General features: G+C 37.9%; 1 protein-coding gene across 1 annotated transcript in view; it reads left to right on the top strand.

Moving 5' to 3' along the window:
- The window catches only part of ELOVL2 (ELOVL fatty acid elongase 2), an 89,556-nt gene that overhangs the window by 66,713 nt on the left and 10,329 nt on the right, over positions 1-12,514 (top strand). Inside the window, exon 4 of the mRNA XM_020963043.2 lies at positions 3,684-3,761. Within this exon, the coding sequence (XP_020818702.1) occupies positions 3,684-3,761 (78 nt within the window). The remainder of the gene's footprint in view (positions 1-3,683; positions 3,762-12,514) is intronic.

Below are 12,514 nucleotides of genomic sequence, written 5' to 3' on the forward strand. Positions count from 1 at the left end.
AAATAAAATAAACTTCAGCCTTTTTTCTCTCTCAGTGCTTAAAAAAATGATGTCCATCTCAGGTGCTGATGTGCCCTCTCTTATTTTGCAAGAGAAGGATGGCTCACCTCCAATTGAGATGGTAGATGTGGCTAAGTTTCTTTTATAAAGCCAATATTTGAAGCCCTTGGGTTCCAGTATCCTGGGAGGAAAAGATATTAATTTAAACCATAAGTATTTCTCTAAAAAATATCACCTAGATAAAAATGCAATTTTTACTAAGTCCTAAAGGGACCTGAAAAACTTCCCTCTCCTATGCTCCTAGGACACTTATCAATATTTGGTCTCCTCAGGGTGATAATTTGCATAGCCAATGAGAGTATGGGAAATAATAGGTATGATGATGGATAGCATTTGGCAGACTAATTCAGGAAAATTTCTTTTTTTCCAAATGCAAGGCATTTAAAAGAAACTATCCACAAGGTCTTATGAACAGACATACATTGCATTGCTTTTACCTCCTTCCAAGTACGTTTAGTATGTCAAAAGAATGACCACCCTGATTTTCTCCCCTGAAGTGAAGAACAAGCTAAGGTCAAAGAGAGAGGAATAATTTCAGGAGCATCTGGGCTCCATAACTTAAGACATATATCCTGTTTTTACCATTCGAAGCAGATGAAGAGCTGTATGAAGATTGGTTAGGAATCAGGACAGTTATAATAAGGATTGTTAGGAACAAATATTTTCTGTTATCTAAAGCTCAGATGAGTTGCAGGGACCAGAAAGAAACCCATCAAAGATTCTTGAGCCCTAGCGATGATTGTGCATCTACTACCACCAGGTGATGGAAATAGAAAACCTCTGAATACATTGTACTAGAGATCAGTGACCTATTTCTGTGTCAGGTGTGTGCAGCTTTTCTTGCACTTGAATTCTTTAAGACAAGCATAGGCTAACTACCTGGCTATATCCTTCCGTAGTCATACCTGGCCTACTGCCTGCTTTCTGAATGGCCCTAAGAATGGTTTTTACATTTTCAAATACAATAAAACTTTATTTACAAGTGTAAAAACCATTCTTAGCTTGAGAATTGTTCAAAAACTGGGAGTGGGCCCTATCAGACTAGCAGCTCAGTTTGCTGACCCCTGCTCTAGACAGCAGTGCCATACACCAGCTATCTTAGTGGCCTCTAGCTCTCTATTTTATGGACAAGCCTTAGAGGTCACTTTGGGTTTTCAAAGAACACAAGTACCAGCAGGTCCTACCAAGCTTGATCATCTTCAAGCAAAGGCCTGACAACAGATTATGTGTCTACAACTGAAGGACCAGGCTAGCTGAGTTTATCAGCAGAAGGACAGCTGTCAGGTGATGATGGGGGCTTTGGGCCACAGCAATTCATTGAATCATTTACTCAAGTGAGGAGTAGTTATGAATACTGTCAGTGACTGGAGCAATCTCACCAGTGAAATCACAAATCTTTTAAAGAATCAGCTTTTTACAAGTCAACAAACAAGCCCACCCATATCCAAGGAGAAATCTAAAGTCCATCTGACCTAGATTCCTCTGAATCAAAAGTCTATGAGTCTGGAATCCATCCAGACAAAAGAAGGGGATCTTCAGGAGATATACAAAAGAGTTGAAATACCTTTCTTTTTCATAGCTCTGTCAAGTATCTGATCACAAGACACCATTCATATAAAAAAAGTTCTAAATTCTAAAAAATGTTGTTTAGAGAACTGCAAATTAAAACAACTGTGAGCTACCACCTCACACCTATTGGCTGATATGACAGCTAGGTGGATAGAGGGCTGGGCCTGGAGTCAGAAAGGCTCCTCTTCCTGAGTTCAAATCTGGCCTCAGATGCTAACCCTGGGCAAACAATTTAACTTGTTTGGCCTCTGTTTCCTTATCTGTGAAATGTGCTGGAGAAGAAAATGGCAAACCACTCAAGTATCTTTGCTACGAAAATCCCAAATGGGGTCACAAAGAGTTAGACATGACTGAAAAATGGCTAAACAATAAATATGGCAGAAAAGGAAATGGAGGGTATGTGGGAAAAATAGAGACACTAATGCATTGTTGGTGGAGTTGTGAACTGATCCAACCTTTCTAGAGAGAAATTTGCAACTATATACAAAGGGCTATCAAACTGTGCATACCTTTTGACCCAGTAATATTACTACCAGGTACGTACCCCCAAAGAGATAAAAGGAAAAGGACCTATGTATACAAAAATATTTATAGCAGCCCTTTTTGTGGTGACAAAGAATTGGAAACTGAGGAGATGCCCATCAGTTGGGAAATGGCTGAACAAGTTGTGGTATATGATTATGATGGAATACTATTGTGCTATAAGAAATGACCAGCAGGAAAAAAAAAAAAAGAAATGACCAGCGGGATACTTTCAGAAAAATCTGGGAAGATTTATATGAACTGATGCAAAGTGAAATGAGCAGAACCAGAAGAACATTGTACACAGTAACAGCAATATTGTATAATGATCAATTGTGAATGACTTAACCATTCTTAGGAATACAATGATACAACACAATTCTGAAGGACTTATGATGAAGAATGCTATCCATCTCCAGAGGAAAAAAAACTGATAGAGTTTGAATGCAGGTTGAAGAATCCTTTTTAAAATTTCTTTATTATTCTCGGGGGTTTTTTGGTTTGCATTTTCTTTTGCAACATGACTAATGTAGAAATTTTTTGCACGACTGCACATGTATAATCTATATCAAATTGCTTGTTTTCTCAAGGAGTGGGAGGGGGCAGAAAAAGAGAATATGGAACTCAAAAAAATTTTTAAATGTTAAAAATTTTTGTTTACATGCAATTGAGAAAAAAATAAAAATTAAACATACAGAGATACTAATGAGTAGTTTTGCAAATGTGTTCTGTGATAAACCTTACAGAAAAAAAGATGCAAAAAAAAAAAAAGAAAAAGAAGTTTATTACCTGGCTGTGGGAACTGGAATTAGTAGTTTCTTGTCAGGCACTGGCTGGGGAGATCACTTTCTTTGGATGACAACTAACTAAAATAGATGCATATCCAAGAAGTGGGAGGGGTGGGGTGTGGAGAAGGAAGGGTTGTTTCACCAAAGGCATGTCAGATTAAAAACTAGACAGATTTTCGAACAAATCTGGAGACTATTTCTTATAGGCAATCCAGTATACTAAGTATATTCCAAGCATAACTGCTCTGTAACCCACACTCAATCAATTTATAAATTAGTAAAATGTATTTTAAACCTCTGCAATAGTAGAAAGGAAAAAAAAGGGTTTTTACTAGCTTTTCAAGGCAGAAGAAAAAAGTTGATTTTGATGTTTAAGTTAAGCATCCTGAAATTTTCATGCAAGAGATAATTCTGATGAATAAGAGACTGATGAAAACAGGGCTGGAGAATTTCTAAACATATATAAAATACACTTCTACCCAATGTCAGCCAAAATTATAAGTTATTGAACAGTGTAGATTGTTACAAGTTTGATGTAGCAGATAGCATGTAATACAATCGATGAATTTGGTTCAAAAGCAATGATCAAGTCCTTTGATAGTATCTGTTTAAGAATGAATTGGCATGAGCCCACCTTCTGGTCAGTTTCCTGAATAAATGCCAATAGAAAATATGAATAAATGATTCTGTTTAGACTCACTTTCTGCTGTTTTATTAATCTTTTCTTTTTTGTTTCTACGCCAGCTCATTCTTGCCACTTGGGAAGGAGGCTACAACTTACAGTGTCAGAATCTTGTCAGTGCAGGAGAAGCGGATATCCGGGTGAGCCTCAAGTAGAAAACAGACAGCTTTACATAGGTCCTTCTGTGAGAGAGAGGGGCCTTTCTCCTTGGGTTTACCCACCGTGGTGGATTTGGGCAGGAGGGGGATTCCTGTCTTTGGTGAGAGCAGAATATCCTCTTTGAGATTTCTCATAGTTGCTGAAATGAAAAGCAACAAGTATTCCATTTTGGATCAGCTGCTTTTAGAAGCATAGTGAGGTCAAGAATGGGGATGGTGGTATCATCTCACTGATTATAGAAATATTAATGTTAATTTTATCTAGTCAGTCAAAAATGTTAGTCAAACAGAAATGTTAAATGTTAATTTTATCTAGTCCAGGGGTGGGGAACCTGTGGCCTTGAGGCCACATATGGCCCTCTAGGTCCTCAAGTGCAGCCTTTTGACTGAATCCAAATCCCAAGGATTTGTTTTGTGAAGTTTGGATTCAGTCAAAGGGCACACTTGAGGATCTTGAGAGCCATATGTGGCCTTGTCGAGGCTGCAGGTTCCCCACCCCTGATCTATTTACTGTTAGGCATTTCTACACTTATATATCCTGGCAGATGATAATTTGTGCTTTTTTAAAACGGTTGGAGATTTACAATTTGCCCTGGCAACCCAGCTCAGTGTCTGTCTGTCTTTATCTCAATCTCTGTCTCTCGGTCTCTCTCACATCAGACCTGTGACTTCATTGAGAACTTCCAGTGTGAAGACACCTTTAGCAGTGAGTGTAGTTCTATACCTACTCTGAGAGTTACCTAGAGCAGTGGTATAAAACTCAAATAGAAAAAGGTCCCTGCAGGCACAGAATGACTTCGAAAACCACAAATTAACATTATGTATGTTGTATTATCTTCTTATTTGGTAAATATTTCCCAACATTTCAATCCAGTTCTGCCCCTGGCTAAGGGTAGCTAACATAGCCAGCATGTATCAGAGGCAAGATTTGAACCTAGTTCTTTTTGAGGGGGAGGCTATCTTATCTATCCCTATCCACTAGCCCCATGCTACCTCTCTTAATATTTCTTACTGTCAGTAAATTTTTTTCTTTGTAACTAGCCTTAATTGATGCATATTTGCATTTCCATTCCCAGAAGATAACCTGAACAATTGTTCTCCTTCCTCTGTATGAGAATCTTTCATACATTTGAATGCTATTATTAAATTACCCTCTCACCTTTCTCAGTCTTTCCTAATGTTTTGATCTTCATGATTCTTTTCAAAGACCCATCTCAGTTCTCTCTACTGCCAGCTGTTGATCTTCCTCTCTGCTGTGTATGAGAGGAAAACTACTTTGTGGTTTCTAACATTATACACTGCATCCAGTAACAATCTTTGATGTGACAGTAGTTTAACATGGACTCAGGGTCACCATTTATCTACGAGACTAGCTTATGCCTTCTGTTTTTCCTTCCTAGGTGTCCTAGGTGTGCTTTCTTTGTTTTGTTTCGATCAGGGCAGTTGAATTCCACAATTAGTAAGCACCTCCTGCATGCAAAACAGTGTACTGGGTGCCAGGGAAAACTAATTTTCTAATCTTCCAAGATTTCTTTGCTTTAAATTCTACCCCTGATTTTAAAACTTGGTCCTAACCAGGCCCATCTCCCCAGTCTGGCAACATCAGCTACCTTAACTGATTTATTCTTTACTCCATTATTTAGGTAATTGGTAAAAAATGATCAATATAAGCCCCATGCTAGTCTCAGTTCAGGGCTATACTGAAGCCAGCTCTAATAAGGTCTATAGAGACAAATGTTAAATTTCCAATGTGAGTATTTACTCCTCCCTCAGAAATCTGCAAAGGCCATAAATCAGAGCTTGACGTATTGTTTTTCTTATTGTCCAGACTGAAGAAAGTAGTGGGAAAATGTTAATAATACAAATTCCACTTAAAAAATGTGTTTGTACATTTTTTCTCTAGAGAGCTGGTTGTTATACACTTACCAGCACAACACTAACCTTGTTGCAATATATGTACTATATAAGGTTTAACCAAATTTTAAGAAGAGTATGAATAACATCTAAGATACTTGAGGGAAAATTAATTTCAAATGCAGATGACTTTATGCAAAAAGCTCTGGAGTCTGCATCAAGAAACCTCAGTTCAAATCTAAGGCATTAGTAGTGTACCATAGACAAGTAATTTAAGCTCATCTTAATGGGAGATCCAATGATATATCTATGAGATACTTCACAGGGTGTCTGTGAATAGCGTGTTTTTTGAACTCTGAAAGGCATTGTAAGTGTGAGTTGTGATTATACCATGCTGGATGTCATGGGACACACAGGAGAAGTAAAGCATTTCAATCCAATTATCATCTCACTGGATTCTTATTCATTTCAAGTTACAGGGAGAGATATTTGAGAACAATTTTCTAACAGTAAAAATTACATTCTGGAATGTACTAAGCTAACAAGGGAGATCATGTAATCTCTTTGTATGGAAATCTTTGTGACTAGAATAACCATCTTCAAAAAGTTTCTTGAGGCATCAGTTAGAATAGCAATATAAGTTATTATAAAAATTGCTGACATTTGCATAGCACTTCATGATTTATAAAGTGTTTTACATAAATTAGCTCATTTAGCCTTGGCAACAACTTTGGGTGATGGGGAATAATATTACTTGTATGACTTTTTTACACATGAGGAAACTAAATTTCAAAGAAGTGAAGTGACTTGCCCAAGGTCACACAATAAGGCAAAGCCAAGACCTAAGTTGGGGTGGGGAACCTGTGGCCCTCTAGGTCCTTGGGTGTGGCCTTTTGACTGAGTCCAAGTTTTACAGAACAAATCCTTTTATTAAGGGGATTTGTTCTGTGAAGTTTAGATTCAGTCAAAGTGTGGCACTTGAGCACCTAGAGAGCTACATGTGGCCTTGAGGCCACATCCCCACGCCTGACCTAAGTCCTTATCTTGTAACTCCAAACCTTGACTTGAAGCCATATAGTCCACCCTGTATTTCAACAAGAAGTCACTTGGCCATATACCAACAAGTGGTCATAGAGCCTTTGCTTAAACTTCACTCTCTATTAAGAGGTAACCCACTGCCTTCCAAAATGACTCATTGCACTTTCAGATGGTTTCTGTTGCCGACTCTACCCATTGCTCCTCTTTCTGCCCTTTGTGGCTGAGCAAAACAAGACTCATCTTTTTCCAATGTGACAGACACAGAACCATAGATTTAGAGCTAGAAGACATAGTCTAGCTATTCCCCACTGAGTCTTTCAAATAATATTCTCAGTTCCTTCAGTAATCCTCATGGAATGATTTCAAGGCCCTCAGCATTCTCCTGTATGTTCTCTAGCTTATTAATATCCCTCCTAAAATGTGGTGCCCAGAACTGAGCACAGTGCTCCAAATGGGGTCTGACTGGCAGAGCACAGTAAAACTATCTCTTTCCTCATTCTGGACACTAGGCCTCTCAATGTAGCCTAAGATGACATTTAGCAGTTTTGGCTGCCATGTTTTCAGTGGTAGCTCAAGTGGCAATTCCAATCTGCTAAAAGCCCAAGATCTTTTTCAGATGAACTGTCATCTAGTCAAAGTGTAGAAGGCCTAGGGAAGTGTGGAGGGCTCTGCCATCTTTTACATTTCTGTGTCTCTACTATAGAAGCAATCACAGAATTTCAAAGTTGGAAGAAACCTCAGAAATCATCTAGTCAAATCCATACTACAGAGGCAGCTTGGCCTATTAGATGGAGTTGCTGGAATAAAGGAGGCCTCAGTTCAAATCCTCTTTTCCCACACATATTTATTAACTATGAGAGCTTGGGCAAATCACTTAACCTCAATTTCCTCATCTGCAAAATGAGGATAATAGTAGCATGTACCTCAGGGGTTATCTATATCAACATTATGAATTCCATGGAACCATTGTTGAGTCAGGAAGAAGCTTGATTAATGACCTGGGAAGGCCAGGCATCCCGCGTGTGTAAGAGCAGGCATGTGGGAGCACAAGTGTCGACAAATGCATACCTTTTTATTCTCTATTCCCCACTCCAATTTCCTTCCTCTGTTTCCCCATTCACCAGGTACTATAGAGGTTACAGCCTATCTGAAGCACCTAATTTCCCCATGTGAGCCTCCGCCCCTAATTACATCTCCCACTACCCACAATTCTGTGACCCCGACCCTTACTTGGGAACACCCCTTTTTATGTTAACCTCAGAACTGGTTTTCAGCTGGTTAGTCTATTCACCACCGAGAGTGTTTTCTTATTCTAATATAACTCCCTTTGTTCAACTTCTACCTAGTCCCCAGACTGCATTCCTTAAGGTTTCCACTTGGCTTTTTGTGGAAATAATAATAATAACAATAAAACTATTTCTCTGAATCCAACCTCTGATGCAGAAACAACATCTACATATCCCACATCAGGGTTATTATAAAGATTAAATACGATCATAAGCACTTTAGAAAACTTAAAAGTGGTATGTAAATGTAAGCTACCATTATGCTTGAGTAGCAACCCTTTCTCCCATATCCCTGACCAGGAGTCATCCAGATTATACTTCAAGAATACCTCCTGAGACATCCCATTCTTTTAGATTCATCTAATTGTTAGGAAATTTTTTCCTTAAATACAGGTGAAATTTGGGGAAGAGGCAGTGTGGAATAGTAGAGAGAGCACTAGACTTAGAATTAAAAAGTTCTGCCTCTGATATTTAACAGTTATGTGAGCTACTTAATCTTTCGGCTGGATCATCTATAACATGAGGAGAGCTAGATTCAGTGACCTCTAAGGTCTTTTCAAGCTCTAAATCTACAGTCCAATGATCTACCTCCCTGTAACTTCCATGCTCTGGCCCTACCTAGTTCTGCCCACTCAGGAGACATACACGGTTTCTAATCACTCTTACACATAACAATCCTTTAAATACTTGAAGGTAGCTCTAATGTCATCTACTAATCTCTGCTTATCCTAGCTAAAATCCCCAGTTCTTTCTATCTATTTTTAGATGGTGTGTCTTTTAGTCTCCTTGTATTCTTGGTAGCCCTCTTCTGGTCACCCTCCACTTAATCAATGTTCTTCCTAAAAAGTTTGGCATAGAATACTGAGCAACAATAACCTCTCTCATTCTGGACACTATGTTTCTATTAAAATAGTACTATTGCCTGATTATGAGGTTTCAGGACACTAAAATCCTCAGATCTTTTTCATTATTCAATCTCTCTTCCCCAGTTGATATTCTTATAAACTCAAATGTAGGACTTCTACCTGTGTGTGTGTTAAATTTTATCTTAGTAGATTTGTGCTATCATTACAGTGTTCATCACAGTGCCTAGCACATTGTATGTGGTTAATAAATGTTCGTTGACTGTTGAAATCTTTTTGGATTCTGATTTTCTCATCCAATTATTTTTCAGTCTCCCCAGGCTTCATGGTATTTATAAGCCTGGTAAGCATGCCATCTAGAAAGATGTAAGCTCCTTGAGGGCAAAGACTTCACTTTTTATATTTCTGCCTCCAGCACCTAGTACAGATATGTAATTGAATCGATGATCTCACATCTCCAATGATGCTGGTGGCTACCCATCCATGCCTGCCCCTCCTGTGTTGTTCTTGTCCACGTCTTCCCATATGTTTGCCACAGGAGATCCACCTAACCTGCTGTTTGTTTTCTCCTATCATTACAAGGATATTGGTGTAGCAAATAATAATAGATAATATTTATATAATGCTTACTATGTGCCAGGCACTGTACTAAGCACTTTACAGTTATTATCTTAATCCTCAAAAACAACCTTTCAGGGTAAGTGATGTTATTATCCTCATTTTACAGATGAGGAAACTGAGGCAAAAGGACATTAAGTGACTTGCCCAGGGTCACACAGTTATTAAGTATCCAAGGTCATATTTGAACTCTGGCCTTTCTTACCCCAGGCCCCGCTCTCTATCCACTGTACCACCTAGTTGGGCCAGGTGATGAATTGTCCATCAATTAACCTTCACTTGCTTTTGCTTATATGTTTGTTTGATGTCATGCTTTACTCCACTTCTTCATGATTCCTTGTTTTTGATGTGTTATACCTCTCATGGGCCTCTCTCTTATCTGTTTTCAGTTCTTTAGAGACCATATTATTCTATGATTTACAGTCATAAAACACTAGGAAAATGTTAATATTAACTAGATAGACCTGTATTTCAGGGAAGTTTACAGTTTTTTTGTTTGGTTTTTTTTGGCGAGGCAATTGGGGTTAAGTGACTTGCCCAGGGTCACACAGCTAGTAACTGTCAAGTATATGGTCTGAGCCTGGATTTGAACTCAGGTCCTCCTGACTCCAGGGCCAGTGCTCTATCTACCGCACCACCTAGCTGTCCCCTCCCAGAAATTTACAGTTATTAAAAAAAATATATTGAAATCTCTCAAAGGCAGCATACCCTCCTCTTCCTCTTCATCTTTGTTTCAGTGATGTCTGATTCTCTGTTACCTCATTTGGGGTTTTCTTGGCAGAGATACTAGAGTGGCTTACCATTTCCTTCTCCAGTTCATTTTATAGATGAGGAACTGAGGCAAACAAAGTGAAATGACTTACTGAGTGTCACACAGCTAAGTGTCTAAGGCTGGATTTGAACTTGGGAAGAAGAGTCTTCCTGATTCCAAGCCTAGCACTCTATTCATTGCACCAGCTAGCTGCCCTCTTCCTCTTCATAATAGGTGACTAATAAATGTTTGTTGGATTTGTTTAATTGACTATGTCTTCTTCAATCAGTCAATCAACAAGCATTTATTAAGCATTTATTATGTGTAAGGTGCTAGAGATACATATATGATAGTGAGAAATACAAGTTACTGATAAAAATGAACAGAAAAAAGGTGAAATAAAGAATTTTTGCAGCCCTAGAGACATCCCTCCAGGCTGAGATCAATCAATTAATCACCACTAGTATAATTTTTCAGCTAGTTTCAAGTCCACATCTAACTGTTACATCTTTCCATCTTGCCCATGAGGATATCATGAGGAAGACTTTGTCAAATTCCTCACTGAAATCCAAGTATATGTACCTGCTGATCTAGTTATATGTATTGAAGAATCCACCTCCTTATTTTTGAAAATCAAGACATCTGCCTATCTCCAGTTCTGGAACAATTCATATATAGTTCTATATCACCTGCATTAATTTTCTAAATTTAATGTAATTTATCAATTGAAAATATTTTCTCTCTTACTTCTAACTCTCCCCCACCTCTTCTGCACGTACACACACAGGAAAAAAGAGAAACAAAAGACTTATAAAAAATGTGCATAGTCATGCAAAACAAATTCTTCCATTGGTTAGATCAGAAAATGTAGGTTTCATTCTGCAATGTGAGTCCATTACCTCTCTGGTCGAAGTAGGTAGCGTGTTTTATCAGTCCTTTGGAATCATAGTTGTTAACTGTGTTTATTAGAATTCTTAGGCATTTCTAAGTTGTTTGTTTTTACGATGTTATATTTGTAAAGTTCTCCTTGTTCTGCTCACTTCATACAATTCTTTCTAGGTTTCTTTGAAATCATCTTTCTTAAACCTGGAAAGACTTACATGAACTGATGCAAAGTGAGCAGAACCAGGAAAACATTATACATAGTAACAGAAATATTATATGATAATCAACTGTGAATGACTTAACTATTCTCAGCAATATAATGATCTAAGACAATTCCAAAGGACTTATGATGAAAAATGCTATCCATCTCCAGAGAAAGAACTGATGGAGTCTGAATGCAGATTGAAGCATACTTTTTTCTTTCATTTTTCTTGGAGGTTTTTTTGGTCTGTGTTTTCTTTCACAACATGACTAATTTGGAAATATCTTTTGCATGACTATACAGATATAATCTATATCAAATTGCTCACCTTCTAAAGGAGGGAGGAGGTGAAGAAGAGAGGGAAAATTTTGGAATTCAAAATTTTTAAAAATGAATGTAAAAAAATATTTTCTGTGTAATTTGGAAAAATTAAATACTAAATTTTGAAACAAAAAAAAGAAACCATCTTTCTTCATTTCTTATGGCACAATAGTATTCCATTATATTCATATGCCACAGTTTATTCCCATTTCCCGTTTGATGGGACACTCCTTAGTTTCTAGTTCTTTGCTGCTATGAAAAGAGCTGCTATAAATATAGGGGTCCTTTTCCTGTTTCTTTGATTTCTTTGGTATCTCCAGGTCAAAGGATATGCATGGTTTAGTAACATTTGTAAATTGCTTTCTAGAGTGTCTGAACCAATTATTCATAGCTCAACTAACACTGTATCACCCACTTTAGTTATGATTCTTGTCATCATGGATTTGGGCCTCCATACAATTCTTTCACTGTTGCCAACTCAGAAGTCCATTCAGAGGGTTTGGGGTTTTATTGGGGGGAGGGGCTTGCAAACAGTGAAAGGAGGGGAAAGTGTAAAACTTTATGCAGAATATACCTAAGCCTCTTTTACATGGATGTTAATTACCTGGAAAAGAGAACATGTTATTCTGGTATCAATATTTGCAGTACCTTTGGAGGCATCTTAGGTTTAAGTATGAGTGAGAAAGGTAATAACTATGGAAAAGTCATTTTCTAACCTGAGGATTACAAGGGTGTTAGGAGTGTAAAGCACTGAAGGCCCTGCATGGAGTAGCAAGGACCACCTCATCTTGGTGAAAAGGAAGATGAAGAGAGAAAAAATGCTTTAGCTTAGCCTTCTCCTTATTTGAGGAGCTAAAGCCTACTTATATGAAGCAAGTAGAGTATGATTTCAGGGAAGCATGGTAAATACATGATAG

The sequence above is a fragment of the Phascolarctos cinereus genome, unplaced genomic scaffold (genome assembly GCF_003287225.1).
Source record: "Phascolarctos cinereus isolate Bilbo 61053 unplaced genomic scaffold, phaCin_HiC Scaffold_4;HRSCAF=312, whole genome shotgun sequence".
Classification (NCBI taxonomy): Eukaryota; Metazoa; Chordata; class Mammalia; order Diprotodontia; family Phascolarctidae; genus Phascolarctos; species Phascolarctos cinereus.